The sequence below is a fragment of the Brettanomyces nanus genome, chromosome 4 (assembly GCF_011074865.1).
Source record: "Brettanomyces nanus chromosome 4, complete sequence".
Classification (NCBI taxonomy): domain Eukaryota; kingdom Fungi; phylum Ascomycota; class Pichiomycetes; order Pichiales; family Pichiaceae; genus Brettanomyces; species Brettanomyces nanus.
The window spans coordinates 1,892,248-1,904,982 of NC_052377.1; the positions used below are offsets into that span (position 1 = coordinate 1,892,248).

The 12,735-nt window shown below is 40.9% G+C and overlaps 7 protein-coding genes across 7 annotated transcripts; 4 read left to right on the plus strand and 3 right to left on the minus strand.

Annotated features, from left to right (window-relative positions):
- Positions 1-315: 315 nt before the first annotated feature.
- Positions 316-1,521, minus strand: FOA43_004136 (uncharacterized protein; the record flags this gene model as incomplete). The annotated part of the gene is made up of 1 exon (XM_038924379.1): positions 316-1,521. One exon carries the CDS (start codon positions 1,519-1,521, stop codon positions 316-318), a length of 1,206 nt encoding a protein of 401 aa, XP_038780307.1.
- Positions 1,522-1,700: 179 nt separating this feature from the next.
- FOA43_004137 (uncharacterized protein) lies at positions 1,701-3,563 on the plus strand (the record flags this gene model as incomplete). The annotated part of the gene is made up of 1 exon (XM_038924380.1): positions 1,701-3,563. The coding sequence occupies one exon, from the start codon at positions 1,701-1,703 to the stop codon at positions 3,561-3,563; it is 1,863 nt and encodes a 620-aa protein (XP_038780308.1).
- A 251-nt stretch (positions 3,564-3,814) lies between these two features.
- FOA43_004138 (uncharacterized protein) lies at positions 3,815-4,816 on the plus strand (the record flags this gene model as incomplete). The annotated part of the gene is made up of 1 exon (XM_038924381.1): positions 3,815-4,816. One exon carries the CDS (start codon positions 3,815-3,817, stop codon positions 4,814-4,816), a length of 1,002 nt encoding a protein of 333 aa, XP_038780309.1.
- A 936-nt stretch (positions 4,817-5,752) lies between these two features.
- On the plus strand, positions 5,753-6,616 carry SCW4 (Glycoside hydrolase, 17; the record flags this gene model as incomplete). Its single annotated transcript, XM_038924382.1, has 2 exons — positions 5,753-5,757; positions 5,803-6,616. 2 exons carry the CDS (start codon positions 5,753-5,755, stop codon positions 6,614-6,616), a joined length of 819 nt encoding a protein of 272 aa, XP_038780310.1.
- Positions 6,617-7,560: 944 nt separating this feature from the next.
- On the minus strand, positions 7,561-9,738 carry FOA43_004140 (uncharacterized protein; the record flags this gene model as incomplete). Its single annotated transcript, XM_038924383.1, has 1 exon — positions 7,561-9,738. One exon carries the CDS (start codon positions 9,736-9,738, stop codon positions 7,561-7,563), a length of 2,178 nt encoding a protein of 725 aa, XP_038780311.1.
- Positions 9,739-10,526: 788 nt separating this feature from the next.
- On the minus strand, positions 10,527-11,585 carry FOA43_004141 (uncharacterized protein; the record flags this gene model as incomplete). Its single annotated transcript, XM_038924384.1, has 1 exon — positions 10,527-11,585. The coding sequence occupies one exon, from the start codon at positions 11,583-11,585 to the stop codon at positions 10,527-10,529; it is 1,059 nt and encodes a 352-aa protein (XP_038780312.1).
- Positions 11,586-11,953: 368 nt separating this feature from the next.
- Positions 11,954-12,442, plus strand: ATP16 (delta subunit of the central stalk of mitochondrial F1F0 ATP synthase, atp16; the record flags this gene model as incomplete). Its single annotated transcript, XM_038924385.1, has 1 exon — positions 11,954-12,442. The coding sequence occupies one exon, from the start codon at positions 11,954-11,956 to the stop codon at positions 12,440-12,442; it is 489 nt and encodes a 162-aa protein (XP_038780313.1).
- Positions 12,443-12,735: the final 293 nt, after the last annotated feature.

Genomic DNA, 12,735 nt, shown 5'->3' on the forward strand with positions numbered 1-12,735 from the left:
GGTGGCATCCAATTGTAAGTGTTGTCCCCGGTTTGTATGCCGTCGCGGGAGCTTTCAGGGTCATTATAATGAAAGGATATGCTCTGAAAAGTGAAAACGCTGGTAACTTAACCACTTCGGCCTACTCAAACTCAATTTGGACCCTTCGTATCTTTTGTTGAAAAAGTGTTCCAAAAAGTACAAGTTACAGTGGCTATAAAAAGTGGATGAAAAAGAGAAGGAGAAAAAAGGTGGAGCGAAGCCGAGAGCCTCGTACTGCTTTGAGGGAATACTTATTGAAGGAAATCTATTTTATATTGGGCCTGATGTTGTAATTTAGTATGGTTTAAATCTGGCTGGATGTTTATGTTTGTGGTTGTGTTTATGGGAGTGTTTGTGTTCATGCTCATGTTTGTGTTCATGCTTATGCTCATGTTTGTGTTCATGCTTATGCTCATGCTCATGCTTATGTTCATGTCTATTCTCATTGTTCCTTAGCTGCTTCTGAGATCCGAAAAATGTATGGGTAGTTTCAGTAAGATTACATGGTAGTTTCCAGGCTTTGACTGTACTGTCTTCACCGGCCGTGTAAACTATATTGTTGTAGATGGCCATATCTCTAACAACTTCGTCACCGTGAGCCTCCGGAAATTTGATGCTTTGGGTATTTCCTAATTGAGCAAAATCTTCTTTTAAGGGATCGAAATGAAATAGCTTCAATTCTCTTTTGGTATTGGATCCACAACAGATGTATCCTGGAGCATACAAGTCCACGACATATTCACAGCCCCATTTCTCTCTGACATCACCGTATTTGTCGGGTGTAGACTCAACTACCCCTTCGGTTTCCTCGATAGTAGTATTGACAAGTTCGTCGACTAATAACGTCTCCATATGCGATAGCGAGTATATTCTGTTTTCAGATAAGAAATTGGCAGAATGTATAGAGTCGAAATTGATCACCTGCAGTAGTGCATCTTCCTCGTCTTCCATTTTAAGATCATAGATGTTCACATAACCATCCGTCGACCCACTTAGCAAAAGATCGCTTCTAGTAGGATGAAATCTAATCTCGGTGATATCATCATGATGAGAATCCTTAAAAGTCCTGATACAAGTATCAGGATTTTTTAAATCCCATAATATTAATTCAGAGTCCTGTCCTTTCAATGCTGTTCCTGAAGCTATCAGTCCGTGACCTACATCTAAAGACAAAAATGGTAAACCTCTTTGGTTCTTCATAACAGCAATTGGCTGGCTTTGGTCAGATTTCAAGGGCTGTCTAAGATCCCAGATTTTCACCATACCATCATTACCACAACTAGCTAACGTATTCTCATTTATGGCTATAAGTTTGTTCACAGCACCGTCATGTGCTTTGAATGAAGATAAAGAACCTCCAGCTAATCCCTTTTGATCGGCAAAAGGAAATAGCTTGATGAATCCATTGGACATTCCTGCAACAATTCCATGACTATCAAAGCATTCTAGGTTGAGCACCCAGTCTCCACAACCGTATGATTGGATGAGTTGTGCGTTCATTTTCACTTATAAAACGTAGTTTTAACTGCATTCAAGCTTATAATTTGGAGCTCTTAAAATTTTCGGACCTTAATCATTTTTTCCTCAGTTTGTTAGTTATTTTCACGCGCATCTTAAAAGTCCCTTATTATTTATTGTTTGGATGTTTATCTTTAGCAATTGAATAGTGTCTCGAGGAAATGAGTAGCGTCAACAAATCAGGAACCCGGTTTACACCAAAGTTGAATCAAAGAAGGAGATTAAACGGTCATGTTACTCGCTCTGTTACTTCGAAGCTGAATAAGCATGATATTGAAGCACTCGAGGAGACTACAGCAACAGTAGAACAAGATCAAGAAAAGATCGACAAGGTTGAAGTTGAAGACTCCGAAAAATCTGATCAAAATGGTGAGACATCAGTTCCTGTGGTGTCAAGGCAGGATGAGCAGTCTATTGTCGAGTCGAGAAGAGCGTCTACTACTATATCAAGAAGTAGTTCCAGAAGGCCATCCATCAGTCACAGACGACCCAGTGAAGCCAGTGTTTTATCAAACGGGGCTGCGAGCAGAAGGTTATCGTCTTTATCTACGATGAATAACGCAAAGATCAAGCATGGTATCAAGAATAATAGACCCAGTGTTAATGTGCTTCCACCGCTCTTCTCTGGAAGAAGAGCGTCTGTGAACTCTACACTGAGTATGGAGGAGTTTGTGGCTGATATCCAGGAAATTCCGGGCGAAGAAGCTCAGCCTGTAAAAATCACCATTCCTTCAGCTGCCCCGGCAAGGAGAAGAACAAGTTCGGTGGCCCGATTACCAAGAAAGAGAAGGTTTTCAAAGTCTGAATCTGGTAGTCGAATCAAAGTTCCTTCGCAGCCACAGATTAAGATTTCCGAGTCTCAAGAAGAATTAATACCTTCAAAGAAACCTAAGATTGAGGTTGGAGAATCTAAAAGGAAAGTTAAAAAGCAGAGAGAGCTTGAATTGACTCCAGCAGAATTGAAAGCAAAGGCTAAGTATTGTTTCAACCCAATTGAGAATAAACTTGTGAGGATCAGTTTGGAGAAATCGGATGAGGTACCGGCTGCCGATGACGAGAGTTTAATTATTGATAGTATCTCGCAGTTAAGTGCTATCAAAAAGAAGGAAAATCCCAAGTTACTTGAGAAATTTATTATCAATGAAAAGAAAGTTACGTTGAAGCAGTTGTGCAAACCGTTCATTCCTATGGGAAGAATATCGAGAGATTATGGTCGTGCCATTGAAGGAGACAAATCACGTAAGATGCGTGCGGACCAACGTCGGGTAAAACGGAAACTTGCCAAGAAGCTGAGAATATCTGTAAGTGAATTGGATGGAGAGGAAGAGTCTGAAAGAATGAAGGAGGGAAAACAGAGAGTGAAAGAATTACTTGAGAAAGAAGAAGAAGAATCAGGAAGCGCAAGAATGGTGCCTAAGTTGATAACAGATGAGCTAGGTAATGTGACATACAGTCATGAATCCACCTATGTAGATAGACATTCTACAACTACGGCGGACATGGATAAAGAAAGGATTGTGGAAAATCCGTATGAGAATTTGGTGACATCGGGGACCTATTCGAAGCAGAGGTTTGTGGATAAATGGACTGCTCAAGAAACTGCAGAGTTTTACAAGGCGCTTTCAGTATGGGGAACGGATTTCGGATTGATTGCGCAGTTATTTCCTTATCGAAACAGAAGACAGGTAAAGTCAAAGTTTAACCAGGAAGAGAAGAGTCATCCGCACCTAATCGAATTTGCACTACTAAGGAAGCTACCGGTGGATATTGAAGAATATTCAGGTAAGGCGGGCAAAGAGTTTAAGACTCTGGATGAGTATAATGCTGAGTTGAAGGATCTCAAGCTTAAACATGATAAGCAATTAAAGAAAATGGTGGACGCCAAAGAGCAGGCCAGAGTTGAGGATCTCAACAATGCACAAGGACAGATTGATGTTCCTACGAAAGCTACAGCCAAATCAAGAAAGGCAGTGCTCTTGGAATTTAGAAGGAACGAAGAAGTTGTTGGTACAGTCAGCCATTAGTGTACATAGAGAGACTCGGAGGTTTGAAGGCTGAGGTTTTCTCGTACATGATTCTATTTTAATTGGTTTAATTTTTCTTATCTCGCTTCTTTCGGGGCCCTGCCTTTCATTTTATATATAATTTTTTCTCTCTTTCTTAGTGCAGGTCAGTCTCGTATAGAAGTGAAAAAGTTAATAAGTATCTGGCGCTTTAATAATAAGTTTGTGTTTGCTTTGGAGTCAGAACAAGTTGATAACTCAACAATTTGGACATGCAGAAAGACTATATCTTAGAGATTGAGTCGTCTGAGTCCCAGTACGCGGATTTCGTTTGTCAGATTCCAAAGGTGGAACGGGATGGCTATATGATACGCAGGCATCCTGGAAAAGAGCACGGCGAAGGATTGGAGAAGTACATCAAGTTCACAGTTAAGAGGAATCATTCCCGAAGCTTACTCAGTTTTAATACGATAGCTGAGCTATTGCTAGGACTAGTATTTACAGTGTTATTGTTCCATACTTTTTTGAAGGTTGATCCAATAAGAAAGCTTGTCCATGCTATATACTATGCAAGTGGGAAGGTGGGCCGAGAAATGGAAGGAACAGTGGACGCAGAACGACTGCAAGAGAGTTTCATACGAAGTGTGTTTACTAGTCTGCAGAACGTAGGGTTTACCAAGAGTAAAGGGCGGCTACTAAGCCTTATTTATTTAACAGCGGCAGGTGAAGTTACAGACTGGTTATTCTGGCAGGTGGATAGTGATATCGAAGAATCTTTGCTAATTATAATGCAACTCGGCATTCAAAGTGAGTCAGTTGTTATGAAAAAGTCATTGGCTAAGCTCTTTTTGAGGTATATCTTGGCAATAATGAGGCTCATTTCGTCGACATTGTGCCACAATAAGCCAGTCTCTGGAGCTATGCAAGAATCAGGGAACAGCCAGGATCGTTTGACTAAACTCGATCAGGTTTTGCAGCGGTGCGAAAGACTCGAATTGAACAGAGAGTTTGTGGCGATGGAGTACGTCAAGGACTTGGTCATCAACGAGGGATTCAGTAGATTCCAGGTGATTTTCTACTTAGGTTTAGTGACCATAGATACATCCAGTACATCGAATAGAGAGAGGTTGAAGATGATGGTTGTGTTTCCCCCACCTTCTCCCCAGAAGGAAGCTAGTGGAGACAGTTTGGAGAAGAGCACGACAATTTCTCTAGCGTCGAGTCTCTTAGTATTACAGTTATTTGTTGCTTATCAAATCAGTGCGATTACATAGTTCAATATAATATACAGACAACAGGGATTTTCGAGAACAAAATACAAGTAACTCGCTAAAACCAGCCACTCTTACAGTGAAATGAAAATATATAAGATCTGGTGTTCGCCGTGTTTCTTTGACACTCACCCGCTAGTATATGATCGTCGTTATGATCGTTGTCGCGACGTAGACTATGTTGTCGCGTCGTTCTCTGCTGCTCTCTCTCACATTGTTCCGAAACCCTAATACCTGCTGCGCCCCGATTCGGCTGTCTGTCCCATTTTTTTTTTTTTTTTTATTATCGCCATGCCAGCTTCATTATGACGTAGACCACTTATTGTTGTCCGTTCCAACTGAGCGAGTTCAGGTGCTGTCATCAACAATAGACAACAAAGTTAAAAAATACACCCCTTTCGGAAATCAGAACTTTTACTCATTTTCCTCGTACGACCGCGTGTGTAAATCTCTTTACATTTCCCAATTGGGACGTACGCATACATTTCTCTTTCGGCAATCGAACTTTGCGCACCTTCTCACCCCTTTTTGCACCTTCTCACCCACTTTCAAATTTTTTGGCTTTGTGTTTCTTTTTTCTTGGCCATTTTTGGTAATTTCCGTTTAAGTGGTGATACTCTCTAGCCGTCTTCAGTTTAAAGACAACATTGTGGGAACCTGGTTAACGTGGAGATTCGGCGATTGTTCCAGGTTTATGAATCAGTGTGTGTTTTCCCCCTTGTTAAAATTTTTCCACGTTTCGTCGTTTATGTTTTGGTTTCTGCACTAAATATTCATATCGTATTGTCTCATTCCTATTCTTTTTCTTCTGTTGTGTTTTTGGTCTCTTTCTCTTCTTCTACTTAACCATAGTATTCCTTCTTTCACTAAACCAACTTTAGTCATTCCTTCCAACTTTTTTTTGAAAGAAGCTCGTCTTATACATTCGCTCAAACAACTATGATGTTTTCTACTCTTGAGGCTATCGCTGTCTCTCTTTTGGCTGTTAGCTCAGTTGCTTCTCCTCTTCCTCATGCTCACCATCAGCACAAGAGATCGGTCGCTACCAACATTGGTACCAGAGGTATTACATACTCTCCTTATTCTTCTACTGGTGACTGTAAGACTACTTCAGAAGTCGCTTCCGATGTCGCTGAGTTGGCTGATTACGATCTCATTAGATTGTATGGTGTCGATTGCAACCAGGTTGCCAATGTTTTCAGTGCTAAGGCCGATGGACAGAAGTTGTTCCTTGGTATTTACTATGTTTCAGACATTCAGGGTGCCGTTGACACGATTTCCTCTGCCGTTGATGGCGTTTGGGACGATATTGACACCGTTTCCGTCGGTAACGAGTTGGTCAACTCTGGTGAAGCTACTGTCGACCAGATTTCAGGTTATATCGATACTGCCAGAACAGCATTGACTGCTGCTGGATATACCGGTTCTGTTGTCAGTGTCGACACTCATGTCGCCATTCTCGCCAACACTGGTCTTTGTGATCTTTCCGATTATATTGCTTTCAATGCTCACGCCTACTGGGATGGTAACACCCTCCCAGAGGATGCTGGTAAGTGGTTGTTGGGTAATATGCAGGCTGTTTCTTCTGCCTGTGGCGGAAAGCGCGTTATGTGTGTCGAATCTGGATGGCCAACTCAGGGTGACGATGACGGTGTTGCCGTTCCATCTACGGCAAACCAAAAGACTGCTCTCAGCTCTATTGCTGATGTTTGTGGTAATGATACCATCGCTTTCAATGCCTTCAATGACTTGTGGAAAGATCCTGGTACCTACGGTGTCGAGCAATACTGGGGTATTTACTAAGCGTCACGTTTAGGTTGCTCAGTTAGGTTTGTTATGTTCATTGTGGTTTTCTCTTTTCTTTTATTTTCGTTCTGATCAGTTCTTTTGTTCTGTCAGTTGATTCCTTCGTTGTCTTACTATATCGTTACTCAACTAAAACGCTCTTTTTATATTTTATATATGATACCAATTCAATTAAGTGTTTTCTTTGATAACTTTTACAATTTTGTCACTTGAATTATTCTTTCTACCAATATCTCCTGACTATCTACACATTTTTTATTTTCTCTCACGTATTTTAGCAATTTATCGTTACAACAATCCACTAAAACTACCCCCTTGATTGATTGTACCCTCACATCCCTTGCTCCTCTACTTATCCATCAATTCATCTCCATGTCAAGCAGTACTTCTACAACATTGTTTCTGTCATAACATCCATACACCAGAAGAAGACGACCTTTTCAAACTTTCTCTTCTTCTTCTTCCTCTTTTTAGCAAAAAAGAATGCTAAACTTGATCTCTTTGTTACCTAAGACTAGATCGGACATTTGGGAAGAAATGGAATTCCAGTATTGTTGATGTTTGCTAGAATTAACTCCTCGAAATCGGTGCCAAGGATGCTCCTACAAGGCCGTCGGCTTTTTAGCGCCACCATGACTAATCTTAAGCTCCAGATGGACCCATATGAAGAAGAAATCTATGATCTTCTTAGTAAAAGACTAAAGCCTAAGAGTTTAGCGGTAAAGGACGTTTCCGGAGGTTGTGGATCCATGTTTGCCATTTCTATAGAAAGTGATAAGTTTAATGAGTTAAATACGATTAAACAGCATCGGATGGTGAATCAGATACTCAAGGACGAGATATCTAAATGGCATGGGCTCCAGCTAAAGACGAAAAAGACTAATTAAAAATAACCTACACGACATATACATATACATACTCTTATTTATTAGTCCCTTCGGTCACTCCACAATCTCTTCCTTCTCATCTAACACTATCTCCTTGATCTCTTCAATAACTTCTACCTTTCCTTCGTCTCTATGAGCTACCAAATTCATCTTCTCTAGCTTCTCATCGACAGACATTCTCCAAGAGCGCCAGTCATGGAGCAATTTCTTTCTTCTTAGAATCTGCTCTCTCAACTCGGCGTTGGCTTCCATGGCGTCCTCCTCCTCGAATTGAGCCGAATATTCTCTCAAACTCTTTCTAACCTTTTTTTTGTCTCCCTTGGTTAACAAACTTTTTGGTCTAGGTCTCCATTCGAATTCTTTGAAACCATCAATTATCTCTTCCCTTAGTAAACGTCCAATGCAATCATAAATCTTGAAGCCGTTCTCTATCTTATGCTTCCAAGATGAGGACCATCCCGCAATAAATCTTCCAGAAACTTCCCACTCTAGGTTAGTTAAACCTTGATACTGGTGGGTAGCCAACATCTTGACATTAGATGCGACCTTCTTAGACTGATCCTTTGGCTTTTCACCATCAAAGTCCAAATCGTAGAACTCCAACTCTCCTTTGACGTCTCTCATTGCGGCCATAACGACAAACCTTCCCTTCGGAGAGAACTTCACAACGTTTGAGTACTTACCAGCAGTTGTCTTGAAGGGTATCCATCTTTTGATCGGAACCATGATACCTTTACCCTTCTTCACTTCTTCCGTATCATAGAACGTCAATGAATTTGTAGGGAAAGCGGGGTTGTTCTCCGAAGAATCGGGTCTAGAAATTGTAACAAACCTCTTTCCTCTTGGTTCCCAAGCTATCTCGATGACAACGTCTTGCAAATCAATTGATTCCACTGGAATGTCCCTTTCTTCAAGCTGGAAAATCTGCAGATTGGTAAACCTAGTCTTTTTAGATTTGGTATGTCTATTAACTCTGCAGCAAAGGTACTTTCCTTGGCCCTGCCAGAAGAGTTGACAATCACTAACCTGGACTAAGTTAACGGTTCTTAAAACACTTCTGGAGGGAAGTTGCATAACAGAGCATCTGGCAGACTGGTTGGACGACTCTGGAGTCCAGTAAGATAATACAACCTCCGGCGGATCACTCTTTCTGTTGGCAGCCAATTTGACTCCACCTGGCGCAAACTCAAAGTCCATAATTCCAGAAATTTTAACCAATTTCTTGTCAATCAAGGAGAAATCGTTCTCAACATCGTACACAGCTAAAGCATCGGGTCCCATTCTGGCACAATATTTGTCATTATAGGACCATTTTATTAAAGGCCATGGCATGCTAGCCTGGTTTTCCAAATTGGGTGGTAGAGCAAACGTTTTCACAGGTAAACTTGTTCTGATATCCCAAATAACCAACTTATGGCCCTGACTTTCGGGCCCAAATAGGAAGCTGGCTCTGGAAGGATGATCATCTGGAGGGAGGGCGATAGGCTCTGGAGAAAGAGTCACCAAATACTTTTCGTTTGGTGAACAATCGACCAATCTGACACTTGGATGGAAAAATCTACTGATTCTCTCAAAGTCGGCACCTCCCCAACATTGAATACCGTTAGGGAACAACGAGAATAGATAAGTACCTTTAGGAGACCACTTCATAAAAGCTGACGTCCACTGAGATCTTGGACTGATTGCCGGCTCAGGCTTTAAGTTTCTCTTGAACCAATAAACACCAACTTCATCGTTTTGATGCAACAAGTATTGGTCACGTCCTGCAGCATCCCGAAGATTTGACTTCATATATCCATGACTTTGAAATTCAGGGATCTTTGGCTCATCGAATTCGTCCTTAACTTTTCCCGACAGTACATACTTCTCGATATCAGAAAGCTTGTTGACCAGAAGTCTATGCTTGACATCTAATTTCTTGCCATTCAAGTGCTTGATGGCGTTGAGAGCCATCTGAGCGTTTGAATACTCAACGAACACATAACCCGTGGTCTTTCCTTCATTGACAGGAACATCCAAACGTTCAATCTTACCACATTGACCAAATAATTTGGCCAAAACTTTCTTCAAAACTGGTGCTTTTGATTCTGGAGCCACTGGAGTTCCATCACACACGACAAACTTGTTTATGAATCCATCTGGAGCTTGCACTTTGTACTTCTCCTCCAAGTCGGAGAAGTCGACCTCATTTAAATTGACATTTGTTTCGTCAAATTCTGTAGCCTCTGGCATAATTTGCTTTGTAAAGAGACTATTCGTAGTTGTCTTGATACTTAATCACTGGTCTTTCCTTGTCTCTATGACACGTTAGATGATAAAAATTTTCTATTCTTCAATTATCAGCGATGTGAAAAATCTTTCGGTCGTGAATAACTCAAAACAACTACCTTTGAATTACATAATATATAAGCTGGATTGGGTCAGGGATTTCCACTATCTCTCTTCTAGCTTCCACTTCAGCAAGGTAAGCACAAGACTATTAATGTCAATACTAAAGTTATTAACTCTGGCATTGTCTTTTGTTCCTTTCTATATTAAAGATAATGAAGAAATCCATAGGGTTTAAGATACCCGATTAGGAAATACCTCAAGGGGCTAATAAATGAGTTTCTTACGGATTAAATATGCTGAGTACCCAATTGGTCTTATATATAAACTAGTAAACTTGAAAAACTGCCAAAGAGAAGAAGGAAGGATATGTTTATAAAGTTTCATGGAAACGTTTTTAGAATCCTTGATAGCTTCTCCAGTGAGCACTCTGCTAGCTATGTAATGATCAAGTCGATCGTCCTGTATCCGTTACCACATCACTTGGATTTGTTGATTTTGGGACTTAGTCCGCATCAGAGCCTAGATTTTTAGCCTAATAAGTCGAAGGCATACTTTGGTCCTGGAACTTTCTTGCCAACAGTGCTGCACAAAATTCCAAATAGGTAAAGTGGACTGGAGTAAAGAAAACTATTCTTTCTTTGATAGCTAATTCCTCAATTAGAACCATCGAAGGATTGCACTGTATATGCCTACATATTTCCATCTCCCCCAACCAGTTCATCAAACTGAGAGAACAAATGCTCCATCTGATCAGGGGCCAGTAATGACCTATCGTCGTCAAAGCCACCACCACCATTGTTAGCGTTGTTATTATTGGAAGTGTCCATTCCAGTATCCATTTCGGTGTCCATACCATCAAGTCCTGATAGCATGCTAAGATCGCCATTACCAGATCCAAATCCAAGGTCATCATTACCCGTGCTTTGATTATTTTGTTGGTTAAACTCTCCATTATCCAGGAAATCCAAGTTGAGATCATTCAACATATCCATGCTATTATCGGCACCACTGTTACCAGAAGCAGACTGTAGCATTTGAGCACTCGATTGAGAGGGGTTTTCCTGATATAGTTGCTCTTGCTGTTTCTTCTGTTGGCTCTCCTGGTTCCGTTGGCGCTCCTGGTTCTGCTGTATCTGCAGCTGTCCTTGCACAGACTCACGATTCTGACTCTCTTTATCAACCAACGAACCATCGTCAAATCCAAGTAAATCATTTCCCGGTTCTGAGTGGTCCTGTTGACCGAAATTAAAGTTGTCAAGATCCAAGTTCAAGACTAGATCGTCAGGGTTGCTTTCAAATTGATCCATTTTATCCTGTTGTTGCTGTTGCTGTTGCTGTTGTTGTTGTTGAGCAGCAGCGACAACGGAAGCCTCAAGCTCTTTCCTTTTCTTTTTCTCCTCATCTCTCACTTTCAAAGCTTCTAGTTTATCCTTCTCTTCCTTTTCTCTACGAATCTGAGCCTCTTGTTCCATCTTCTTTCTGAACTCTGCCTCCTTGCGAATCTTGATTTTCAGATGGCTCAAAACATACTCAGTATCTTGCAGTTCTAAATTAAAGTTATCCAAGACTTGATTGTAAATCTCAAAATCAGCTCCAAGAACTTCAGTCAAGGGCCTCAGCAAACCGTCATTATTATGAGGAACCACTGTATCCTTTGCCGCAGGTGTGAGTTTGTAAGTCAACTTATCCAAGATGCTCGCTGATGTAATGAATATATTATCCATCGACTCCTGAAGTAAGTTGTTCATATTGGTGGTAATAATACTCTGAGAGGAATGAACCTGCCTACCGTTTAAATCTCTCTTTCTTGTCGAACATATTCCAAACTTGAACTTTCATCAGTTTAGTTCTGTCGACGCGCCGATGGATGCAGCATAACGCCTTTAATTTATACATTGCTGTTATGCGCCGTACCTCAGTAAAAGAGCCAATCAAAAGAATATTCAAGCATCCAAACTTTTTCACTCACTATGGAATTTCCTTGGGGTAGACTGACTGACTGACCGAGAGGCTTTGAGAAAACATTGAACTCCACCAACTGACTCTTTTTTCTTATATAAGATCTTGGTCTTAGTATTTCATTGCTGGCTCCATACATAATTGATAGACAAACGCTATGTTCAGACAAACTCTTAGGGCATTCGCCAAGGTGAACAGATTTGCCGGCGTTAGAGGTTATGCTGAGGCCGCAGAAAAAGCTACCGGTGAGACTTTGAAGTTATCCCTGGCACTTCCTCACCAAACATTGTTCAAGAACAAGGAAGTTTCCCAAGTGAATATTCCTGCCAGTACCGGTGATATGGGTATTTTGGCCAATCACGTTCCCATTTTGGAGCAACTAAAGCCTGGTATTGTGGAGGTTTTCGAGACTCCAAGCTCCAGCTCTAAGTACTTTATTTCTGGAGGTTTTGCTTCTGTTATGCCTGGCTCTAAGATGGATATTCTCAGCATCGAGGCTCATCCATTAGAGGATTTTGATGCTTCCGCTGTTAAGGCTCAACTTGCTGAAGCTCAGAAAAATGTTGAATCCGCCGATGAAGAAGTTGCTGCTGAAGCTGCCATTGAGGTCGAAGTTCTTGAAGCTTTGAGTGCAGCTCTTCACTGAGTGAAAAAAAAAAAACCAAAAAATGTAAGTGTTTAAGTTGGCCCTTCTACTCTCTTAACTTTATGCTTAGTACTATTATTATGTATTCATCTTGTCAATTTCCGTATTTTTAATACGCAGAACCGCCTGTTCAAGGAATAAGATATTCAGATTTGATCTATTATGTATAATTATAGTTGCTTAGCCACATCAAAAATGAGAGAAACTCGACGATAAATATTTGCGCCACATAACTGGAAACGCGACGCGTAAACTAAAAATACAAGGATTGATTGTAAGAAAGGGATATACAT